This window comes from Scyliorhinus canicula, chromosome 14, assembly GCF_902713615.1.
Source record: "Scyliorhinus canicula chromosome 14, sScyCan1.1, whole genome shotgun sequence".
Lineage (NCBI taxonomy): Eukaryota > Metazoa > Chordata > Chondrichthyes > Carcharhiniformes > Scyliorhinidae > Scyliorhinus > Scyliorhinus canicula.
Window position 1 is genome coordinate 158,634,424 of NC_052159.1, and position 23,503 is coordinate 158,657,926.

Below are 23,503 nucleotides of genomic sequence, written 5' to 3' on the forward strand. Positions count from 1 at the left end.
ATTGTCTTTGATAGGAAGCATTGTCAAAGGGGTAACTGTAAACTGTATTCTTCTGTGATGTTAAAGATATTTCAATACTGTGTCCGTAATGAAGTTTGTTTAAATTTACCGTATCTCTATTGTGTGTGAAATCCCTCTTTGAGCAAGAAATCCTTTCCTCACAGTGCAACAAAATGACAATAAAATATTGGGGTTTTGGTCCAGAGTGCGAGCTATTGTTGGGGTCTGCTCTGAGAGAGTAATAGGAAGGCTATGGCGGATAACTGAAACAGGTTTTTGCATCTGTCTTCCCTACGGAGGAGCTGATTGAGATTGATGACAATAGATTCACGGAGATTCTCTTTGCTGAAAGTCATTGTACTGATATCCGGATTGAATCACTGAGCAGATTCCTCGCTGCACTTACTGGCTCGCCTTTCAATCCTAGGATTCCTGGAGGACCTTCTTTCCCAGGTAATCCACCAATACCAGGAACACCCGGAGAACCCGGGAATCCAGGGTCACCTCGATCTCCTTTCACTCCAGGTAAAGTTTGGATATCTCCTGCCTCACCTTTCGAGCCTGGAATTCCTCTGGGTCCATGCAACCCATCAGCGCCCTGGAAGAAACAAAAAGCTGTCATCATCATCCATTCGCCGTCTGTCATCTCCAACAGTGCGGCACTCCCTCAGTACTGACCCTCTGACAGTGCAGCACTCCCTCAGTACTGACCCTCTGACAGTGCGGCACTCCCTCAGTACTGACCCTCTGACAGTGCGGCACTCCCTCAGTACTGACCCTCTGACAGTGCAGCACTCCCTCAGTACTGACCCTCTGACAGTGCGGCACTCCCTCAGTACTGACCCTCTGACAGTGCGGCACTCCCTCAGTACTGACCCTCTGACAGTGCGGCACTCCCTCAGTACTGACCCTCTGACAGTCCGGCACTCCCTCAGTACTGACCCTCTGACAGTGCAGCACTCCCTCAGTACTGACCCTCTGACAGTGCAGCACTCCCTCAGTACTGACCCTCTGACAGTGCGGCACTCCCTCAGTACTGACCCTCTGACAGTGCAGCACTCCCTCAGTACTGACCCTGTGACAGTGCAGCACTCCCTCAGTACTGACCCTCTGACAGTGCAGCACTCCCTCAGTACTGACCCTCTGACAGTGCGGCACTCCCTCAGTACTGACCCTCTGACAGTGCGGCACTCCCTCAGTACTGACCCTCTGATAGTGCGGCACTCCCTCAGTACTGACCCTCTGACAGTGCGGCACTCCCTCAGTACTGACCCTCTGACAGTGCGGCACTCCCTCAGTACTGACCCTCTGACAGTGCGGCACTCCCTCAGTACTGACCCTCTGACAGTGCGACACTCCCTCAGTACTGACCCTCTGACAGTGCAGCACTCCCTGAGCACTGACCCTCTGACAGTGCAGCACTCCCTCAGTACTGACCCTCTGACAGTGCGGCACTCCCTCAGTACTGACCCTCTGACAGTGCAGCACTCCCTCAGTACTGACCCTCTGACATTGCGGCACTCCCTCAGTACTGACCCTCTGACAGTGCGGCACTCCCTCAGTACTGACTCTCTGACAGTGCGGCACTCCCTCAGTACCGACCCTCTGACAGTGCAGCACTCCCTCAGTACCGACCCTCTGACAGTGCAGCACTGCCCCAGTACTGACCCTATGACAGTGTGATGCTCCCTCAGATCCATCACAGAGGTCACTTTGTCCCTCCTTTGTGAAACATTTTGAAGATTGATTGGGGTTTAAGGAACTAACTGCTCTAAATTTACAATGAATTGCTTCGAACTTACAGCACAGAAACAGGCAATTCAGCCCATCTGCTCGATGCTGGTGTATATTGTCCACCAGAGCCCCTTTCAACCTTCTTCATCTTCCATATCTCCGATCCTCTTGTTCCTCCTTCCCTCCATCATCGTTTCCCATGAATCTGTATCACTCACCTGAACCAATCCCTGTGATCAGGAGTTTCACACACACCACCCAGATTCCCCCCACCCTCAACATCACACCCCAGCTCACTGCACCCCCCACCCCACCACCCACCGCCTCCCCCACCCCACCCCAACTCCCCCCACCCCCACCCCACCCCAACTCCCCCCACCCCCACCCCACCCCAACTCCCCCCACCCCCACCCCACCCCAACTCCCCCCACCCCCACCCCACCCCAACTCCCCCCACCCCCACCCCACCCCAACTCCCCCCACCCCACCACCCACCGCCTCCCCCACCCCACCACCCACCGCCTCCCCCACCCCACCACCCACCGCCTCCCCCACCCCACCCCAACTCCCCCCACCCCCACCCCAACTCCCCCCACCCCACCCCAACTCCCCCCACCCCCACCCCACCACCCACCACCTCCCCCACCCCACCCCAAATCCCCCCACCCCCACCCCCACCCCACCACCCACCACCTCCCCCACCCCACCACCCACCACCTCCCCCACCCCACCCCAAATCCCCCCACCCCCACCCCCACCCCACCACCCACCGCCACCCCCACCCCACCCCAATTCCCCCCACCCCCACCCCTACTCCACCCACTCCACTCCACCCCCTCCCCAGCACCCACCGCCTCCCCCACCCCACCCCAAATCCCCCCACCCCCACCCCCACCCCACCCGAACTGCCCCCACCCCACCACCCACCGCCTCCCCCACCACCCACCCCCACCCCACCACACCCCCCACCCCACCACCCCTACCCTCACCCCACCCCACCCCCACCCCTACTCCACCCACTCCACTCCACCCCCTCCCCACCACCCACAGCCTACCCCACCCCACCAACCCCTAACCCCACCGACACCACCCCAACACCCCCACCCCATCCTACAACCACCCCCACCAGCTCCCCACCCCTCCCCCACCCGCCACTCCGCGGCCCTCCTGCTCCCGCCACTCCGCGGCCCTCCCCCACCCGCCACTCCGCGGCCCTCCCCCACCTGCCACTCCGCGGCCCTCCCCCACCTGCCACTCCGCGGCCCTCCCCCACCCGCCACTCCGCGGCCCTCCCCCACCCGCCACTCCGCGGCCCTCCCACCCCCCGTTGCTGTTCAGGAGCCAACAGCAGGTTCAGCTACTTACAGGCTGGCCGGGGAATCCGGCTCTTCCTGGCGCACCCTGGTCTCCCTTCGGACCTGGAATTCCGGGATCACCTGCGAAACACCAGGAACAAGGGAATTTGCAGAAATCAAACCTGTGGGTGGGGTTTGTATCCGTTCACAAAGCCAGAGTTTTATTGGCTGGAGATGTGTTCTGCGGCTCACTCACCTGTTCTTCCCGGAGGGCCTTGGGGTCCGGATGGCCCAGGAAAGGCGGTGAAGTTACAGTGGAAGCAGGTACCACCCTTGCTGCCTGTAAGGAAACCCAGACTGTTACAGAGACCATGTTGGGATAGGACGAGGCCATTCGGCTAACCCAGCCTTCAGTCCGCTCGTCTGTCAGATCCTGGCTGATTTCCATCCCCCCCCCACCCACCCCTCCCCCCCACCCCCCCCCACACCCCATCCCCCCACACCCACCCCCCACCCCACCCCATCCCCCCCGCACCCACCCCCCCCACCCCTCCCCCCCACACCCCCCCCACACCCCCCACCCCCTCCCCCCACACCCCCTCCCCCCCACTCCATCCCCCCCACTCCATCCCCCCATCCCCTCCCCACCCCCCCACACCCCTCCCCCCCCACACCCCCTCCCCCCCACACCCCATCCCCCCCCACACCCACCCCACACCCCATCCCCCCCCCACACCCCCCCCATCCCCCCCACCCCCTCCCCCCCACCCCATCCCCCCCACCCCACCCCCCCACTCCATCCCCACCCATCCCCCCCCCCCCCCCCCCCCCCCCCACACCCTAACCTCGTCAAACACAAACTGACCTTTCAATCCAGATTCCCCTTGGTAACCCCGAGGTCCGGCTGGTCCAGGCAGCCCCGGTAAACTTCGACAATCCGCACGGGATACTGAAACAATATGTCATAAAACTTTGTTAGAATTCCACTGCACTCCCTCAGTACTGACCCTCTGACAGTGCAGCACTCCCTCAGTACTGACCCTCTGACAGTGCGGCACTCCCTCAGTACTGACCCTCTGACAGTGCAGCACTCCCTCAGTACTGACCCTCTGACAGTGCAGCACTCCCTCAGTACTGACCCTCTGACAGTGCGGCACTCCCTCAGTACTGACCCTCTGACAGTGCGGCACTCCCTCAGTACTGACCCTCTGACAGTGCGGCACTCCCTCAGTACTGACCCTCTGACAGTGCAGCACTCCCTCAGTACTGACCCTCTGACAGTGCGGCACTCCCTCAGTACTGACCCTCTGACAGTGCAGCACTCCCTCAGTACTGACCCTCTGACAGTGCGGCACTCCCTCAGTACTGACCCTCTGACAGTGCGGCACTCCCTCAGTACTGACACTCTGACAGTGCGGCGCTCCCTCAGTACTGACCCTCTGACAGTGCGGCACTCCCTCAGTACTGACACTCTGACAGTGCGGCACTCCCTCAGTACTGACCCTCTGACAGTGCGGCGCTCCCTCAGTACTGACCCTCTGACAGTGCAGCTCTCCCTCAGTACTGACCCTCTGACAGTGCAGCACTCCCTCAGTACTGACCCTCTGACAGTGCAGCGCTCCCTCAGTACTGACCCTCTGACGGTGCAGCATTCCCTCAGTACTGACCCTCTGACAGTGCAGCACTCCCTCAAACTGACCCTCTGACAGTGCGGCACTCCCTCAGTACTAACTCTCTGACAGTGCAGCACTCCCTCAGTACTGACCCTCTGACAGTGCGGCACTCCCTCAGTACTGACCCTCTGACAGTGCGGCACTCCCTCAGTACTGACCCTCTGACAGTGCAGCACTCCCTCAGTACTGACCCTCTGACAGTGCAGCACTCCCTCAGTACTGACCCTCTGACAGTGCAGCGCTCCCTCAGTACTGACCCTCTGACAGTGCGGCACTCCCTCAGTACTGACCCTCTGTCAGTGCAGCACTCCCTCAGTACTGACCCTCTGACAGTGCGGCACTCCCTCAGTACTGACCCACTGACAGTGCGGCACTCCCTCAGTACTGACCCTCTGACAGTGCAGCACTCCCTCAGTACTGACCCTCTGACAGTGCGGCACTCCCTCAGTACTGACACTCTGACAGTGCGGCACTCCCTCAGTACTGACCCTCTGACAGTGCGGCACTCCCTCAGTACTGACACTCTGACAGTGCGGCACTCCCTCAGTACTGACCCTCTGACAGTGCAGCACTCCCTCAGTACTGACCCTCTGACAGTGCAGCACTCCCTCAGTACTGACCCTCTGACAGTGCGGCACTCCCTCAGTACTGACACTCTGACAGTGCGGCACTCCCTCAGTACTGACCCTCTGACAGTGCGGCACTCCCTCAGTACTGACACTCTGACAGTGCGGCACTCCCTCAGTACTGACCCTCTGACAGTGCAGCACTCCCTCAGTACTGACCCTCTGACAGTGCAGCACTCCCTCAGTACTGACCCTCTGACAGTGCGGCACTCCCTCAGTACTGACCCTCTGACAGTGCAGCACTCCCTCAGTACTGACCCTCTGACAGTGCGGCACTCCCTCAGTACTGACACTCTGACAGTGCGGCACTCCCTCAGTACTGACCCTCTGACAGTGCGGCACTCCCTCAGTACTGACCCTCTGACAGTGCGGCACTCCCTCAGTACTGACACTCTGACAGTGCGGCGCTCCCTCAGTACTGACCCTCTGACAGTGCGGCACTCCCTCAGTACTGACACTCTGACAGTGCAGCACTCCCTCAGTACTGACCCTCTGACAGTGCAGCGCTCCCTCAGTACTGACCCTCTGACGGTGCAGCATTCCCTCAGTACTGACCCTCTGACAGTGCAGCACTCCCTCAAACTGACCCTCTGACAGTGCGGCACTCCCTCAGTACTGACTCTCTGACAGTGCAGCACTCCCTCAGTACTGACCCTCTGACAGTGCGGCACTCCCTCAGTACTGACCCTCTGACAGTGCGGCACTCCCTCAGTACTGACCCTCTGACAGTGCAGCACTCCCTCAGTACTGACCCTCTGACAGTGCAGCACTCCCTCAGTACTGACCCTCTGACAGTGCAGCACTCCCTCAGTACTGACCCTCTGACAGTGCAGCGCTCCCTCAGTACTGACCCTCTGACAGTGCGGCACTCCCTCAGTACTGACCCTCTGTCAGTGCAGCACTCCCTCAGTACTGACCCTCTGACAGTGCGGCACTCCCTCAGTACTGACCCTCTGACAGTGCGGCACTCCCTCAGTACTGACCCTCTGACAGTGCAGCACTCCCTCAGTACTGACCCTCTGACAGTGCAGCACTGAGTACTGACCCTCTGACAGTGCGGCACTCCCACAGAACTGACCCTCTGACAGTGCAGCACTCCCTCAGCACTGACCCTCTGACAGTGCAGCACTCCCTCAGTACTGACCCTCTGACAGTGCAGCACTCCCTCAGTACTGACCCTCTGACAGTGCAGCACTCCCTCAGCACTGACCCTCTGACAGTGCGGCACTCCCTCAGTACTGACCCTCTGACAGTGCAGCACTCCCTCAGTACTGACTCTCTGACAGTGCGGTACTCCCTCAGTACTGACCCTCTGACAGTGCGGCACTCCCTCAGTACTGACCCTCTGACAGTGCAGCACTCCCTCAGTACTGACCCTCTGACAGTGCAGCACTCCCTCAGTACTGACCCTCTGACAGTGCGGCACTCCCTCAGTACTGACCCTCTGACAGTGCAGCACTCCCTCAGTACTGACCCTCTGACAGTGCAGCACTCCCTCAGTACTGACCCTCTGACAGTGCGACCACTTCCTCAGTACTGACCCTCTGACAGTGCAGCACTCCCTCAGTACTGACCCTCTGACAGTGTGGCACTCCCTCAGTACTGACCCTCTGACAGTGCGGCACTCCCTCAGTACTGACCCTCTGACAGTGCAGCACTCCCTCAGTACTGACCCTCTGACAGTGCGGCACTCCCTCAGTACTGACCGTCTGACAGTGCAGCACTCCCTCAGTACTGACCCTCTGACAGTGCGGCACTCCCTCAGTACTGACCCTCTGACAGTGCAGCACTCCCTCAGTACTGACCCTCTGACAGTGCGGCACTCCCTCAGTACTGACCCTCTGACAGTGCGGCACCCCCTCAGTACTGAACCTCTGACAGTGCGGCTCTCCCTCAGTACTGACCCTCTGACAGTCCGGCACTCCCTCAGTACTGACCCTCTGACAGTGCGGCACTCCCTCAGTACTGACCCTCTGACAGTGCGGCACTCCCTCAGTACTGACCCTCTGACAGTGCGGCACTCCCTCAGTACTGACCCTCTGATAGTGCGGCACTCCCTCAGTACTGACCCTCTGACAGTGCGGCGCTCCCTCAGTACTGACCCTCTGACAGTGCGGCACTCCCTCAGTACTGACCCTCTGACAGTGTGGCACTCCCTCAGTACTGACCCTCTGACAGTGCGGCACTCCCTCAGTACTGACCCTCTGACAGTGCGGCACTCCCTCAGTACTGACCCTCTGACAGTGCGGCACTCCCTCAGTACTGACCCTCTGACAGTGCGGCACTCCCTCAGTACTGACCCTCTGATAGTGCGGCACTCCCTCAGTACTGACCCTCTGACAGTGCAGCACTCCCCCAGTACTGACCCTCTGAGTGCACCTTGAGACACAGATGGTGAAACATCAATAATTTTCCATCTTTTCAGACTTTCTCATCAAATTATTATATTCCAGTCTGTGCTGGAACATTATAGAAAGCATTCAAAATGTTTGTGTGTGGAAACTGAAGGTGCGGTTTGAAAGCGAGTTTATGTGTTGATCAATGCAGAATGTGGGCGAGGTGAGCATTTATTTTCCATCCCTAATTACCCCTGAGAATGTCCTGACAATCTTTGTGACCCATTGCAAGGTGAGTGAGGTAACTGAGTTGGGCTAGTTCGTGGAGTTGTTCTGTGTCAACAGCATTGGTGTGGGACTGGAGTTACATGTAAGCCCAGAGTGGCTGTGGATAGGTTCCTGATGTGGGTACACGTGGGCTGGAGCAGGTGTTGGCAGTATCGGGGCTGGCTTATAGATGGGACATCTGATTGGACTAAATTGTCTGTTTGACCTCACTGAAGAAATGTCTTGTAATATTTCTGCTCTCCTGCATTAACCTTGGCAAATGTTTTAGGGGAACACTCTTTATACTGAATAATAAGGCATAGCCTCTTCAGAGGGAGACACAACAGGAGTTCCCCTTACCTGTGGGTCCTGGGGGACCAGGGGAACCTGGTAATCCTCTCTGACCGTCTCTCCCTGGAGCTCCTGAGAGCGATGATCCTGCATCTCCTTTGTCGCCTTTCTGACCTCGCTCACCAGCGAACCCTGGCAGGCCATTCTCACCCTGTAGGGAATGACCTAGAGGGTAAGTGAAAAGAGAAAGGATGAATTTGAGACCAGTAACACCAAACTGAAGGTCAAGAAACTGGTCAGAGATGTAAACAGGGATTTTGAGAACATACCAACATGGAGCAAGAGGAGGCCATTCAGCCCCTCCACCCTGCTCCACCATTTAGTAAGATCAAGGTTGATCTGATACTAACCTCAAACCTGCATTCCGCCCACCCCGATAACCTTTTATCCCTTTGATTCCCAAAAATCCATCCACCACGGCTTTCAAAATATTCACCGTCTCCACTTCCACCGTCTCTTCACAAACAGATTTCCAGAGACTCACCACACTCGGAGAGCAAAACTTTCACCTCGTCGCCATTTTAAATAAGTGACCCCTTGTTCTAGATTCTCCCAAAGGGGAAACATCCTCTCCACATCCACCCCATCAAGACCCCTCAGGATTATATGTTTCAATCAAGTTGCCTCTTCCTCTTCCAAACTCCAGTGGATACGTCCAGCCTCTGCAGCCATACCTCACAAGATAACCCGACCGTTTCCTGGTATTAATCTGGTAAACCTTCTGTAAACTGCTTCCGACATATTTACATCCTTCCTTAAATAAGGAGACCATTGCTGTACACGGTACTCCAGATCTGGTCTCGCTACTTCTTAGTATAACTGAAGCAAAACCTCCCCACCTTTGTGTCTAATTCCCCCCCACAATAAACTATTACATTCTATTATATTATCTCAATACTGACTGTTGTATATCAGCTTTTTGTGATTCATGCACATGGACACCCAGATCTCTCCGCACCTCAGAGTTTAGCAATCGCCCACCATTCAGATAATTAACTTCTTGTGACTCACTCGGGAAGTGTTGTGGAAGACCCTGTCAATGGCTGATTGTCCAGAGAAATTCATCAACATCCTTTGAATCTTCACCAAAAGATGCCGGCGACATTCCTCACCGACGGAAATAAGGCGGAAGCTTTTGAGGTGAAGGTTTAGTTAAGCAGGGTTGTGACATCGTCCCCACCCTTAAATCCACCTTCATCACCACCATCCTTCACCTTATCGAGAGCAAGCTTCCCTGTGGAGTGGACATCGTCTACACAGGATGGACGGAGAACCTTTCACCCTCAACTGGTTTAAATCCAAGAAGAAAATGACAGTAACATTGCTCGAGGTGCTTCAGTAAGTGGATGACATCGCCATCCCTACTCGAACAGAATCTCCCAGCCAAACGTGACACTTTCGGGGAAGCGTATCGAAGATTTGGTCTCAGCCTCAACCTCAAGAAGACTCAAGTCCTTTGTCAGGGCAGCACCCAGTCGCTCCCTCCGTCAAGATCAATGGAGAACTCCCCCACCTGGGTAGGCACCTCTCATCTCAGGTTGACATTTCTGTGGAGATCCAATATTGTATCCAATCCGGGACTGCCTCCTTTGGATGCCCAAGTACGAGAATCTTCAACAACTGTGACATCCGTGCTGACACCTCATGTACAAGGCAGTCACCTTCCCAACTCTTCTATACGGCTCAGAGACATGGACGAGGTGCAGACGTCACCTCAGGGTCCTGGAGAGGTACCATCAACACTGCCTGAGCCGGATTCTCTGCACCCCCTTGGGGGACAGGCACACTAACATCAGCATCTTTGAAGGAGCCAAAAGCACCTGTATCGATGACACGGTCATCCGAAACCAACTGTGCTGGGCTGGCCATGTGCTCAGGATATCAAAGCTCCAACTGCCAAAGAAGGTCTTCTTTCCCAGCTCAAGGAGGTTTCCCAAACAAGAGGAGGACAAAGGAAGCGTTTCAAAGACACCCTGAAGGCTTAGTGCAAGAAATGCAACATAGACGTCAACACCTGGGAGACCCTTGATCAGAAGAGACCTACTTGGAGGAACCTCCTGATTCAAGGACACCCGATGGCAAGAGGAGGCCGGGAAAAGGAGCCTGAGGAAGGAACACCAGTGATTTAGAGTCCAAGGACTGATCCCACCTCCTGCCAAGTGTGTGGCTGAGGGTGTGGCTCTCGGACTGGGCTCATCAGCCATGTAAGAAGCCACAATAACAATGACCTGGAACACAGAGTTTTTCAGGTGGACAATCATACTCGTTAGCGAGTGGCCGCCGTAGAATAAAACGGCTACAGGTATAGGGCGCGATCCAATGGCCACGCTGCTGAAAGCCTGGAGACCGGGCTCCCGGGATATACCTGCCTGGCGAGATCCAACGTGACCGTGTGAGACATTGCGATGTAAATCCCGCACATTGTGGGCAAATCTGCATATTGGAGCGAGGCAGCTAAGTCCCACTTTAATGTCCAGATTCCCAAACTACCGGAGGCGTTGGGATTCAACCTGTACAGCAAGTAACATAAGTAAAGTAAACTCGCCACAGCCCCAGATGACCATAGGCTGCTTTCCCCTTTGAGGGGGAGAGCTGACTGGTGGTGGTTTAATCTGAGGGTCACCGCACCTCAGGCGAGGGGCAAGGTTGAGAAGGCGGGGCCTTTGTGAATAACCTCAGCCGGTACGGGGATTGATGCTGCTGGCCTTGCTCTGCATCACGCACCGTCCAGCTGGCTGAGCCTCTCTCCAGTAAAGACCGACCCAAAATTCCTCTTCAATTCATCTATTTCTTGTTTTCCATGATCAATTCCAGATTCACTGTCAATCGGATCAATCCCCACTTTGTTAACTTGTTTCTTTTAAAAATATTGAGAAAAACTCAGACTATTTTTATATTTCTGGTTAACTTTTTCTCGCATTCCAATTGTTCCCTCTTTATCAATCTTTGAGTCATCCTTTGCTGTTCCTCATATTTTGTCCAAATCTTCTGATTGACCACCTGTCTTTGCACAATGATATGCTTTATCTTTATGTTTGATATTATCTTTTTTTTTAAATTTAGAGTGCCCAATTCATTTTCCTCCGATTAAGGGGCAATTTAGCGTGGCCAATCCACCTACCCTGCACATCTTTGGGTTGTGGGGGTGAGACCCACGCAAACACGGGGAGAATATGCAAACTCCACACGGACAGTGACCCAGAGCCGGGATCGAACCTGGGACCGCGGCGCCGTGAGGCAGCAGTGCTAACCACTGCGCCACCGTGCTGCCCATGAGTTTGATATTATCTTTAACCTTTCTAGTTAACCATGGATGGTGGGTAAATTCTTTGGACTCTTCCTTACTTGCTGGAATGTATCTGTTATGTGTATTCTGAAATATCCCCTTAATATTTACCACAGCATCTCCATTGACAACCCGCTTAACCTCATTTGCCATTTCACTTTAGCCAGCTCAGCTGTCATGTCCTCATTATTTCCCTTATTGAAGTTTAAGAACAGTCTTGGACCCACTCCTCTCTCCCTCAAACTGACTGGAATATTTAATCATATCGTTGCTGTGGGCGGCACGGTAGCACAATGGTTAGCACTGTTGCTTCACAGCACCAGAGTCCCAGGTTCGATTCCCGGCTTGGGTCACTGCCTGTGCGGAGTCTGCACGTTCTCCCCGTGTCTGCGTGGGTTTCCTCCGGGTGCTCCGGTTTCCTCCCACAGTCCAAAGATGTGCAGGTTGGGTGGATTGGCCGTGATAAATTTCCCCTTAGTGTCCAAAAACATGTTAAGTGGGGGTTACCTGGTTGCGGGGTTACGGGGATAGGCTGGATATACATGGGCTTTGGTGGGGTGCTCTTTGTAAGGGCCATGCAGACTCAATGGGCTGAATGGCCTCCTCCTGACTGTAAATTCTATGATTCAGTGCGGAGTCTGCACGTTCTCTCCGTGTCTGCGTGGGGTTCCTCCGGGTGCTCCGGATTCCGCCCACCAGTCCCGAAAGACGTGCTGTTAGGTGAATTGGACATTCTGAATTCCCCCTCTGTGTACCTGAACAGGTGCCGGAATGTGGCGACTAGGGGCTTTTCACAGTAACTTCATTGCAGTGTTAATGTAAGCCTACTTGTGACAATAAAGATTATTATTATTATCTCTGGTCACCTTCACTATGAGGTCATTACTCCATCTGGTTACACAATCACAGTTAAGGTGGAGCCTGCTCTCTGTGTGCCTCCAGATGATGCTGTTCCATTCAGCCCATCAAGCCTGGTTTATTGGATTGTGGCCCTCAGCTCCACATTCTGCCTCCTCCTTTGACTCCCCTGTTAGTCCAGGATCTATGTACTGCGCCTTCAGAATATTGAGTGACCCTGCCTCCACTGCTGTCTGGGGAACAGAGTTTCAAATACTCACGATCCCCTGGGAGAAATGATTCTCCTAATCTGCATTTTAATGGGAGCCCCCAGGGCAGGATTTACCGCGCAGCCTGCCACGTGTTTCGCAGCAGCGGGAATCGAACCATCGCTGGCCGGCAGCAAAACCTTCTGCTCCCGCCGTTGCCAACGGAGTTTCCCGTTGAATGAAGCCCTGACCGCCGGGAAACCCGGGGCGGGGAATGCAAGATCCTTCGCCGGAAAAGTCCAGCCCTCGTTTCAGATTCACACCCACGTCCCTGACGGCAGAGCACCCCGAATCTGAAGGGGCCTTTCAATTGAGTTGTACCCTCCCCCCCAAACCCACCACCTGTCTTGCCCAAGATCGAGGTTGTGAACCTTTTCTATTCACACCCTGATCCAACTGCTGACCACCTGCCTAAAATTGGAAGCTGAGCAGGAAAAGGGGCTTTGGTGGCCATGATGTTGTTGTGATAGGTGATGTCCCATCAATTGAACGCGAGACGAGTTGCTGAACAAAAGTATGGCTTTAATCTGCTCGATGTTAGCCCTGCGGTCGATTACAGTAGAAGGACGACCGCCGGGAGTACTGGGTATTTATACCCCGCCCTGGAGGCATGGTTAACTCAGCCTCTCGACCAATCGGGGAGTCGTCACATGACTGATCTCAACCAACCGGTCGAGAGGCACATGACCGACCAGGGCCAATGGTAAGCCGGTGTTCTGCACCAATGGCAGGCAGCTATGCTAATCATACCACCACAATAGGATAATAGGGGCACGGTCAGGCTTCCCATCAGACACCCTGCCTGCTTCACCATTGTGTCTGGGTCCAGGCGGGCAGGGTTCCGCAGGGAGCCCTGTCTATGTTTTTTCGGACTCCCTCAGCCTCAGAGCCCCCAGGGGCGGTGGGGGGGGGGGGGGGGGGGGGGGGGGGGGGCTGAGCCTAAAGTTCTGACCAATGATCCCCCCCAGAAATCGGAAACCTTTATCACAACTCCTGAAAACCTCACCGTTGAATGAATCCTAATTAAGCCCATTGACTTGCTCCTCACTCTAGGCCCGGCGCCCTGCGTCAATCAGTATTCCACCACAGTAGCTTCAACATCCGCTTACCTGTAGGGCCGGGTACTCCAGCAAGTCCTGGGGGGCCTGAAGGGCGGAAGGAAAAGAGCAAGTTTTAAAATTCCATTGATCATTTCTCAATTGATTTTGATTTATTGTTGAATGTGATTACTAATTACCTGGGCTGCCTCGTTCGCCTAGCAACCCGGGAGGGCCTGGGTCACCTGGCTCTCCCTGTGTCCCGTAAATAACATTTCCGTGTAAATCAGTAATCTGGAACAGATAATTGCTGTTTAGTGATTGGTAACTCCTGTCAGTGCAGACGGAGGAGTCAGAGTCCAGTCAGAGCGAGGTAGTCCCTCGCTGGTATCGTCACAGATTGAACCCCACAGTGTGTGTATCAGATTCCCGGCCTGTTTGGCAGGCTTTCAGTCAGCTCGTGCAGGGCACATCAAGCTGCAGCATGAGCTAGGCAAGGGACGTTGGGTAAGCCAGGGAGGTGGGGTGGACAATCAGTAGGATGGGGGTGGAAATCAGAGAGGGGGCGGGGGACTGAACACCAGCCCATGCAGCAGAGCAGGGAGAGAGAGTTTGATTCTGGGGTCCTGGGGCGCGGGGGGGTAGGGGAGGCCAAAGGCTGTTGGGGAGGGAGGACAATGAAAAGAATTGGAGGTGGGGCTTTTCCATGCCCAATGGAGAGGGGTCAGGGGGAAATGGGTAGGGTGTGTGTTAGGGGTGTGAGTTGGGGAGGGTGGGGTGACCTCTGATCAAAGGGGTTTCCCAGGCAATATCAAAGGGGTTTCCCAGGCAATATCAAAGGGGTTTCCCAGGCAATATCAAAGGGGTTTCCCAGGCAATATCAAAGGGGTTTCCCAGGCAGGATCAAAGGGGTTTCCCAGGCAATATCAAAGGGGTTTCCCAGGCAGGATCAAAGGGGTTTCCCAGGGTAGGATCAAAGGGGTTTCCCAGGCAATATCAAAGGGGTTTCCCAGGCAGGATCAAAGGGGTTTCCCAGGCAGGATCAAAGGGGTTTCCCAGGCACGATCAAAGGGGTTTCCCAGGCAATATCAAAGGGGTTTCTCAGGCAGGATCAAAGGGGTTTCCCAGGCAATATTAAAGGGATTTCCCAGGCAGGATCAAAGGGGTTTCCCAGGCAGGATCAAAGGGGTTTCCCAGGCAGGATCAAAGGGGTTTCCCAGGCAGGATCAAAGGGGTTTCCCAGGCAATATCAAAGGGGTTTCCCAGGCAGGATCAAAGGGGTTTCCCAGGCAATATCAAAGGGGTTTCCCAGGCAGGATCAAAGGGGTTTCCCAGGCAGGATCAAAGGGGTTTCCCAGGCAATATCAAAGGGGTTTCCCAGGCAATATCAAAGGGGTTTCCCAGGCAGGATCAAAGGGGTTTCCCAGGCAGGATCAAAGGGGTTTCCCAGGCAATATCAAAGGGGTTTCCCAGGCAGGATCAAAAGGGTTTCCCAGGCAGGATCAAAGAGGCTTCCCAGGCAATATCAAAGGGGTTTCCCAGGCAATATTAAAGGGGTTTCCCAGGCAGGATCAAAGGGGTTTCCCAGGCAATATCAAAGGGGTTTCCCAGGCAATATCAAAGGGGTTTCCCAGGCAGGTTCACTGGATTAACGTGTGGGTGGGAACATTCTTCCCTCCCGGACCAAATGTGCCCACCTGGGTTCAGCTGCTGGGTTTTCCCAGGTTCAAACCCCTCTTGCAGCCTCATTATCATATTTAAAGTGACAAGCCACCCCCTCGGAGGGGATTCGTATCAACAGCTGGCACCGGCTAAAGCAGGAAGTGGGTGGCCTGGAGGGGAGCATTTGTGTCGAGATTCGGGATTTGAACATTTTACCCCCCAATGCCCCGGGCCACCTGACCCAAAACCACTCACAGTCCAATACCCTCAGTAAATACACAGTCCAACACCCTCAGTAAATACACAGTCCAATACCCTCAGTAAATACACAGTTTAATATCCTCAGTAAATACACAGTCTAATACCCTCAGTAAATACACAGTCTAATATCCTCAGTAAATACACAGTCCAATACCCTCAGTAAATACACAGTCCAATACCCTCAGTAAATACACAGTCTAATATCCTCAGTAAATACACAGTCTAATATCCTCAGTAAATACACAGTCTAATACCCTCAGTAAATACACAGTCTAATATCCTCAGTAAATACATAGTCCAATACCCTCAGTAAATACACAGTCCAATACCCTCAGTAAATACACAGTCTAATATCCTCAGTAAATACACAGTCTAATATCCTCAGTAAATACACAGTCTAATATCCTCAGTAAATACACAGTCTAATATCCTCAGTAAATACACAGTCTAATACCCTCAGTAAATACACAGTCTAATATCCTCAGTAAATACACAGTCTAATACCCTCAGTAAATATGCAGTCTAATACCCTCAGTAAATACAGTCTAATATCCTCAGTAAATACACAGTCTAATACCCTCAGTAAATATGCAGTCTAATATCCTCAGTAAATACACAGTCTAATACCCTCAGTAAATATGCAGCCTAATATCCTCAGTAAATACACAGTCTAATATCCTCAGTAAATACACAGTCTAATACCCTCAGTAAATATGCAGCCTAATATCCTCAGTAAATACACAGTCCAATACCCTCAGTAAATACACAGTCTAATACCCTCAGTAAATATGCAGTCTAATATCCTCAGTAAATACACAGTCTAATACCCTCAGTAAATATGCAGTCTAATATCCTCAGTAAATACACAGTCTAATACCCTCAGTAAATACACAGTCCGATACTTTCAGTCAATACACAGTCCAATATCCTCAGTAAATACACAGTCCAATATCCTCAGTAAATACACAGTCCAATATCCTCAGTAAATACACAGTCCAGTCACACAGTAATTTTTCCAGATACTTACAACGCCTGGAGGACCATCAATCCCACGACTGCCTTTATCTCCCTTCAGATGAAAAACACATCCATTATTTTCAAATGAACACAAACCCAGACAAAGGAACAGAAGTTAATTTACAGACAATATACACAAAATGGATAAGTTTAGGGACTGGTTTGCTGAACTATCATCTCTCCATGGTCAATATTATAATCTCTCCTCTTCTTTCTGACTATCTCTCACCAGCAGGTTTCACAGGATGTAGGTATCTCTGGCTAGGCCAGCATTTATTGCCCATCCCTAATTGCCTCATGAGAAGATGGTGGGGAGCTGCCGCCTTGAACCCGCTGCAGTCCGTGTGGTGTAGGTACACCCACAGTGCTGTTAGGGAGGGAGTTCCAGGATTTAGGTCCAGCGACAGTGAAGGAACGGCGGTATAGTCCCAGCAAGTTGCTGTTAGGTTTTTCCATGTCCTTACGTCTTCAGAAACATAAGAGGATATGTCTAAATGTTTGTGATACCCAACTCCCAGTGCTTCCAGCAAATCTACACGAGCGTTATGGCCCAATGTTGGTGAGCCGCCATGGAGATTCTCTGCAATATTCGCCAACACTAACAGCACATTGTAAAATAACCAAGTATCGATCCCTCTCCCTTCCATCCTCTCGTCCCTCCATTCCTTCCTTCGCCTATCTCTCCCTCCATTCCTTCTCACCCTACCTCCCAACACCCCCTCCATTCCCTCACTCCCTCCATCCAACCAAAGAAATGATAAGACTCCTTACCTTCTGGCCCGCCTGTCCCGAATACCCTGGTTCTCCTGGGTGACCTGATTGGCCCTTTAAAATAAACCAAATTACAATAACATTCTCACTTTTCAGCCGACAGCAGACGCTTAATAAAGTTCAGGAACTTCTTTAAAATAGTCTTTCTCAGCCGATATTTAAGTACCATCTGTACATTGTGAGGCAGAGTCAGGTTTCACTAATCTCTGATTGAGTGACAGCCCAGAAGCCAATGTTTGAGAATTTAAACAACTGATCGTGTGTCTGAAATGCAGAGGACGATCCCCCAGCAGAAACAGATGGAAACTGTTGCGGCTTGAGTCTGCTCCAGCATTCCGCTGAGTCACGATCAATCTCCCACCTCAGCTACCCCTTCCCAACCTACCCCCAGATCCCTAATTCCCTGGAACATCTATCAATCTCTGTCCTAAATATATTCACTGACTCTCTGAGGTAGACAATTCCCAACATTCCCATTCTCCAGTAAGCAGCCTGTCTAAATCTCTTGTGAACTTTAGTTTCTGGCAGGTTTGTCAGTCAGAATGTCACTTGCAGGTGAAGTTTGCCAGGATTGCGCATGCCTTGGAGTGTGTGTATTGGGCCTTCTGTTGATGTACATTGGATACCTCGGCCGGGATTCTCCCCTACCCAGCGGGGCAGGGGGTCCCAGCGTGATGGAGTGGCGTGAACCACTCCGGCGTCGGGCTGCCCCAAATCGGGGCACCGATCTCCGCACCTATCGGGGCCAAGCCCTCACATTGAGGGGCTAGGCCCGCACCGGAGTGGTCCCCGCTCCGCCGGCTGGCGTGAACGGCCTTTGGCGACACACCAGCCGGGGCCGAAAGGACTTCACCATGGTGAAGACCATGGCGAAGGCGGAAGAAAAAGAGTGCACCCACGGCACAGGCCTGTCCACCGATTGGTGGGCCCCGTTCACGGGCCAGGCCTCCATGGGGGCACCCCTTGGGGTCAGATCGCCCCGCGCCGCCCCCCCCCCCCCCTCCCAAGGACCCCGGCTCCCGCCCGCGCCGCCAATCCCGCTGGTCAAAGAGGCTTATCAGCAGCGGGACTTCGGCCCATCGCGGGCCAGAGAATCACCGCGGGGGCACGGCACGATTCCCGCCCCCGCCGAATCTCGGGTGGCGGAGAATTTGGGACACGGTGGAGGCGGGATTGACGCCGGCCCCGGGCGATTCTCCGACCTGGCGGGGGGCTCGGAGAATCCCGCCCCTCATCCTTAAAAAGCGTACAATAGTGGTCAGCTAGTTTAGAATACAAAACTGCCGGGCCCAGGTGTGTTGGGAGAGGGATTCTCATTCCTGGTCCCTGAATCGAGCATCCCCCTCTGTTGGTAATGGCGGCCATGTTAATCTCTCACCTCAACTGTGAAATTGTCCATTTTGGCAGAAGAATAAAGAAGCTTATTATCCGAATGGTGAGAGGCTGCAGAGCTCTGGGGCGTGATTCTCCGCTCCCCACGCCGGGTGGGAGAATCGCGGGAGGGCCGGGTGAATCACGACACGCCGCCCTGGCACCCCCCCGCGGTCCCCCCCCCCCCCCCCCCCCCCCCCGGCTCGGAGAATCGCGGCTCGCCGTTTTTCACGGCGATTCTTCGGCCCGGATGGGCCGAACGTCCTGACGTTCCCGACCTGTTCACGCCGGCGACAACCACACCTGGTGGTTCACCCTGTTCACCCCTCTGTGGGGCGGAGAGGGGATCGAGCACCACGGCCGTGCTCAGGAGGGGACTGGCCCGCGATCGGTGCCCACCGATCATCGGGCCGGCGTCGCCAAGAGACGCACTCTTTCCCCTCCGCCGCCCCGCAAGATCAACCCGCCACGTCTTGCGGGGCAGTGGAGGGGAAGACGGCAACCTCACATGCGCGGGTTGGAGCCGGCCAACCTGCGCATGCGCAGCTGACGTCACTTAGGCGCCGCCGTCGCGTCATTCTTGGCGCGTCGCTTTGAGGCAAGCGTCAAGGCCCGGCGGCCGAGTTTCTCACAACACCGCTCCTAGCCCCCTGGGGGGGGGTGAATAGGGTGCGAGGAGCGGCCTCCAACGCCGTCGTGAAACTCGGCCGAGTTCACGACGGCTTTCCCGATGCCGTGCGGGAGCGGAGAATCGCGCCCTCAAGATGCAGAGGGATCGGGGTGTCCGAGTGCATGAGTCACAAAAGGCTGGTGTAAAGGCACAGGAAGTAATGAGGAAAGCTAATGAATGTTATTATTTATTGTGAGGGAATTGAATATAAAAGTAGGGAGGTTTTGCTTCAGTTATACAGGACATTGGTGAGACCACGGGCGAAATTCTCCGACCCCACGCAGGGTCCGAGAATTGGCGGGAAGCGGCGTTATTTCCGCTCCCGCAGGTTTTCGAATTCTCCCGCCGGTAAAAAACCGGCGTTGTGCAAATCCCGCCGGCAGCCTGTGAAAACAGCTGGCGCCGGCGGGATTTCATTTTTTTTGCACTGACCTTAAATCTCCGGCCCGGATGGGCCGAAGTCCCGCCGACGTGGCCACGGGTCACGTCGGCGAAAATCACAGTTGATTTAAAACGGCGTCAACTATTGATGATGGTTGACGCCGTTCAGTGTCGGGGGTGGGTTGCGGCATCGGGGGGGGGGTGGGTTGCGGCATCGGGGGGGGTGGGTTGCGGCATCGGGGGCGGGGGGTGGGTTGCGGCATCGGGGGGGGTGGGTTGCGGCATCGGGGGGGGGTGGGTTGCGGCATCGGGGGGGGTGGGTTGCGGCATCGGGGGGGTTGGGTTGCGGCATCGGGGGCGGGGGGTGGGTTGCGGCATCGGGGGGGGTGGGTTGCGGCATCGGGGGGGGGTGGGTTGCGGCATCGGGGGGGTGGGTTGCGGCATCGGGGGGGGTGGGTTGCGGCATCGGGGGGGGTGGGTTGCGGCATCGGGGGGGGTGGGTTGCGGCATCGGGGGGGGTGGGTTGCGGCATCGGGGGGGGGTGGGTTGCAGCATCGGGGGGGGAGTGGGTTGCGGCATCGGGGGAGTGGGTTGCGGCATCGGGGGAGTGGGTTGCGGCATCGGGGGGGTTTGGGGGCAGCGGCGGGCAGAGAGGGGGGGCGACGGATGCCCGGGGCCAACGCACCGTCGCCCCCCCCCCCTCTGTACGCCGCTGCCCCCTACCCCAACCACCCCCCCCCCCACCACCCCTACCTCCCTCCAACGCCCCTACCCCCCTCCCCACCACCCCTACCCCCCTCCAACGCCGCCCCCCATCTCTCGCAACGCCGCAACCCCCCCCCCCTTAACGCCGGGTCCCCCCCCTCAACGCCGTGTCCCCCCCCCCCTCAACGCCGGTACCCACACCCCGTCCCCCTCCCTCTGAAGGCCGGTACCCACACCCCCCCCCTCTCTCCTCCTCCTCCCCCCTTCCTTCCTCCGTCCCCCCCCTTCCTTCCTCCGTCCCCCCCCTTCCTTCCTCCCCCCTTCCTTCCTCCGTTAGTGGGGGGGGGGGGGGGGTGCGGCGTTAGTGGGGGGTGGGGGGTGGGGGGGGGATGCGGCGTTGGAGGGGGGTAGGGGTGGTGAAGGGGGTAGGGGTGGTGAGGGGAGGGGGTTGGGGTAGGGGGCAGCGGCGTACAGAGGGGGGGGGGGCGACAGTGCGTTGGCCCCGGGCATCCGTCGCCCCCCCTCTCTGCCCGCCGCTGCCCCCAAACCCCCCCCCCCAAATGCCGGAACACCCCCCCCCCCAAATGCCGGAACACCCCCCCCCCCCAAATGCCGGGTCTCACCCCCCCCCCCAAATGCCGGGTCTCACACCCCCCCCCCCAAATGCCGGAACACCCCCCCCCCAAATGCCGGGTCTCACACCCCCCCCCAAATGCCGGGTCTCACACCCCCCCCCCCAAATGCCGGGTCTCACACCCCCCCCCAAATGCCGGGTCTCACACCCCCCCCCCAAATGCCGGGTCTCACACCACCCCCCCCCCCCCCCCCAAATGCCGGGTCTCACACCACCCCCCCCCCCACATGCCGGGTCTCACACCCCCCCCCCAAATGCCGGGTCTCACACCACCCCCCCCTTCCCAAATGCCGGGTCTCACACCACCCCCCCCCCCAAATGCCGGGTCTGTCTCTCTCTCTCCTCCTCCTCCAAAAAACGCCGGGTCTCACCACTTCCGCAGCTGGTGAAACTGACGCGTATCGCGTCAGTCAGCTGCTGGCCCTTCCGGGACCGGAGATTGCCAGCTTAAAAGAAGGCCCGGACGCCAGAGTCATGCGCACCGATTTTTTTCGCAGGCAACCCGCGTTACGAAGGCCTACGGAGAATCCAGCCCCACATCTGGAGTATTGTGTATAGAATTGGTCTCCTTATTTAAGAAGAGATGTAAATGCATTGGAAGCGATTCTGAGAAGGTTTACCAGAATGATACCTGGAATGGGCGGGTTGTCTATGAGGACAGGTTCGAGAGGCAGCTTGATTGAAACTTTAAAGATCCTGAGGGTTATTGACAGAGTGGATGTGGCGAGGATATTTCCAACTGACGGAGAATCTAGAACTAGGGGGTTACTCATTTAAAACAGAGATGAGGCAAAATTGTTTCTTCTGAGGGTCATGAATCTCTGGAACTTTCTTCCAGAAAATAAGGTGGAAGCAGAGGCTTTGAATATTTTTAAGGCCTAAGTGGATAGATTCTTGGTAAGCAAGGGGGTGATAGATTATTGGGGTTGGCAGGATGCAGATTTGAGGTTGGTAACAGTCAAGCTCTTATTGATGGTGGAGCAGGATCGAGGGGCTGAATGGCCTCCTCCTGCTTCTTGTCTTTATCTTGATATGTTACATCCAGCTGCTGGGAAGGTCAACACAAACATCTCCCTTGAAACATGGATTTAAAAGGCTCAACCAACAAGCTTTGCGTGCAGAGTGGATGGTTCCAGTTAGAGTGAACACTTTCTGGATGTTCTAGTCAGGGACTGCTGGCTGATGAGAGGCTAGGTTGAGGATTTAATACAAACTGAACTTACATCACGTCCTGGGAGTCCAGGATCTCCATCTTTCCCAGGTTTCCCCTGTCAAATGAGATAGAAAATGACCATTAACGATAATTAATGACAATTACCTATAATTCTTATCTACTAATTACTATTAACTATAACTACTGACTATTGATGATGAGTAATGACCATTAATGATAATTAATAACAATGAACTATATTTAATGACTACTAAATGCTATTACCGATAGTTAATGAGTATTAATGCGTATTAACGATAATGTTCTGAATCAAAAATAAACTAGGTGCCAAAGCTAATGGAGCAAATACTTTTTGTCCACCAATTTTCAAAGGTTTAGAAGCATTTTAACAAAGGGGAAGTTTGTGGATTGGGAGGAGTTTCGAGCTCATGTAGGAGTTTCCATCTATTGTGACCAAATTCCTGAGCTTGACAATTACCCTTAACTTTCCTGAGAGCCGTTTCTCTCTAATTCAGTGCGGCTCAGAGTTCTCACGCCACACATCACAGATTGATCAAAAACCAGTTGGATTGAAGCAAACACCCCTGCTGGATTGTGGGAGGAAACCGGAGCGTCCGGAGGAAACCCACGCAGACATGGGGAGAAAATGCCAACTCCACACAGTCGCCCGAGACCAGAATTGAACCCGGGTCCCTGAAGCTGTGAGGCAGCAGTGCTAACCACTGTCCCACTGTGTTGCCCCGGCCCCTGGAGCTGTGAGGCAGCAGTGCTAACCACTGTCCCACCGTGCCGCCCCGGGTCCTTGGCACAGTGAGGCAGCAGTGCTAACCAGTGTGCCACCGTGCCGCCCCGGGTCCTTGGCGCAGTGAGGCAGCAGTGCTAACCACTGTCCCACTGTGTTGCCCCGGCCCCTGGAGCTGTGAGGCAGCAATGCTAACCACTGTCCCACCGTGCCGCCCCTGGTCCTTGGCGCAGTGAGGCAGCAGTGCTAATCACTGTCCCACCGTGCCGCCCCGGGTCCTTGGCGCAGTGAGGCAGCAGTGCTAATCACTGTCCCACCGTGCCACCCCGGATCCTTGGCGCAGTGAGGCAGCAGTGCTAACCACTGTCCCACCGTGTTGCCCCGGCCCCTGGAGCTGTGAGGCA

The 23,503-nt window shown here is 55.2% G+C and overlaps 1 protein-coding gene across 2 annotated transcripts in view; it reads right to left on the reverse strand.

Moving 5' to 3' along the window:
- LOC119977334 (collagen alpha-1(IV) chain-like) overlaps positions 1-23,503 on the reverse strand; it is a 149,866-nt gene that overhangs the window by 77,644 nt on the left and 48,719 nt on the right. For both annotated transcript variants that reach the window (XM_038818117.1, XM_038818118.1), the window contains exons 14-23: positions 22,407-22,451; positions 17,423-17,476; positions 16,662-16,703; positions 13,912-14,005; positions 13,784-13,819; positions 8,292-8,447; positions 3,895-3,978; positions 3,286-3,369; positions 3,100-3,170; positions 407-598 (exon numbers count right to left, since the gene is read on the reverse strand). In XM_038818117.1, the coding sequence (XP_038674045.1) occupies positions 407-598; positions 3,100-3,170; positions 3,286-3,369; positions 3,895-3,978; positions 8,292-8,447; positions 13,784-13,819; positions 13,912-14,005; positions 16,662-16,703; positions 17,423-17,476; positions 22,407-22,451 (858 nt within the window). The remainder of the gene's footprint in view (positions 1-406; positions 599-3,099; positions 3,171-3,285; positions 3,370-3,894; positions 3,979-8,291; positions 8,448-13,783; positions 13,820-13,911; positions 14,006-16,661; positions 16,704-17,422; positions 17,477-22,406; positions 22,452-23,503) is intronic.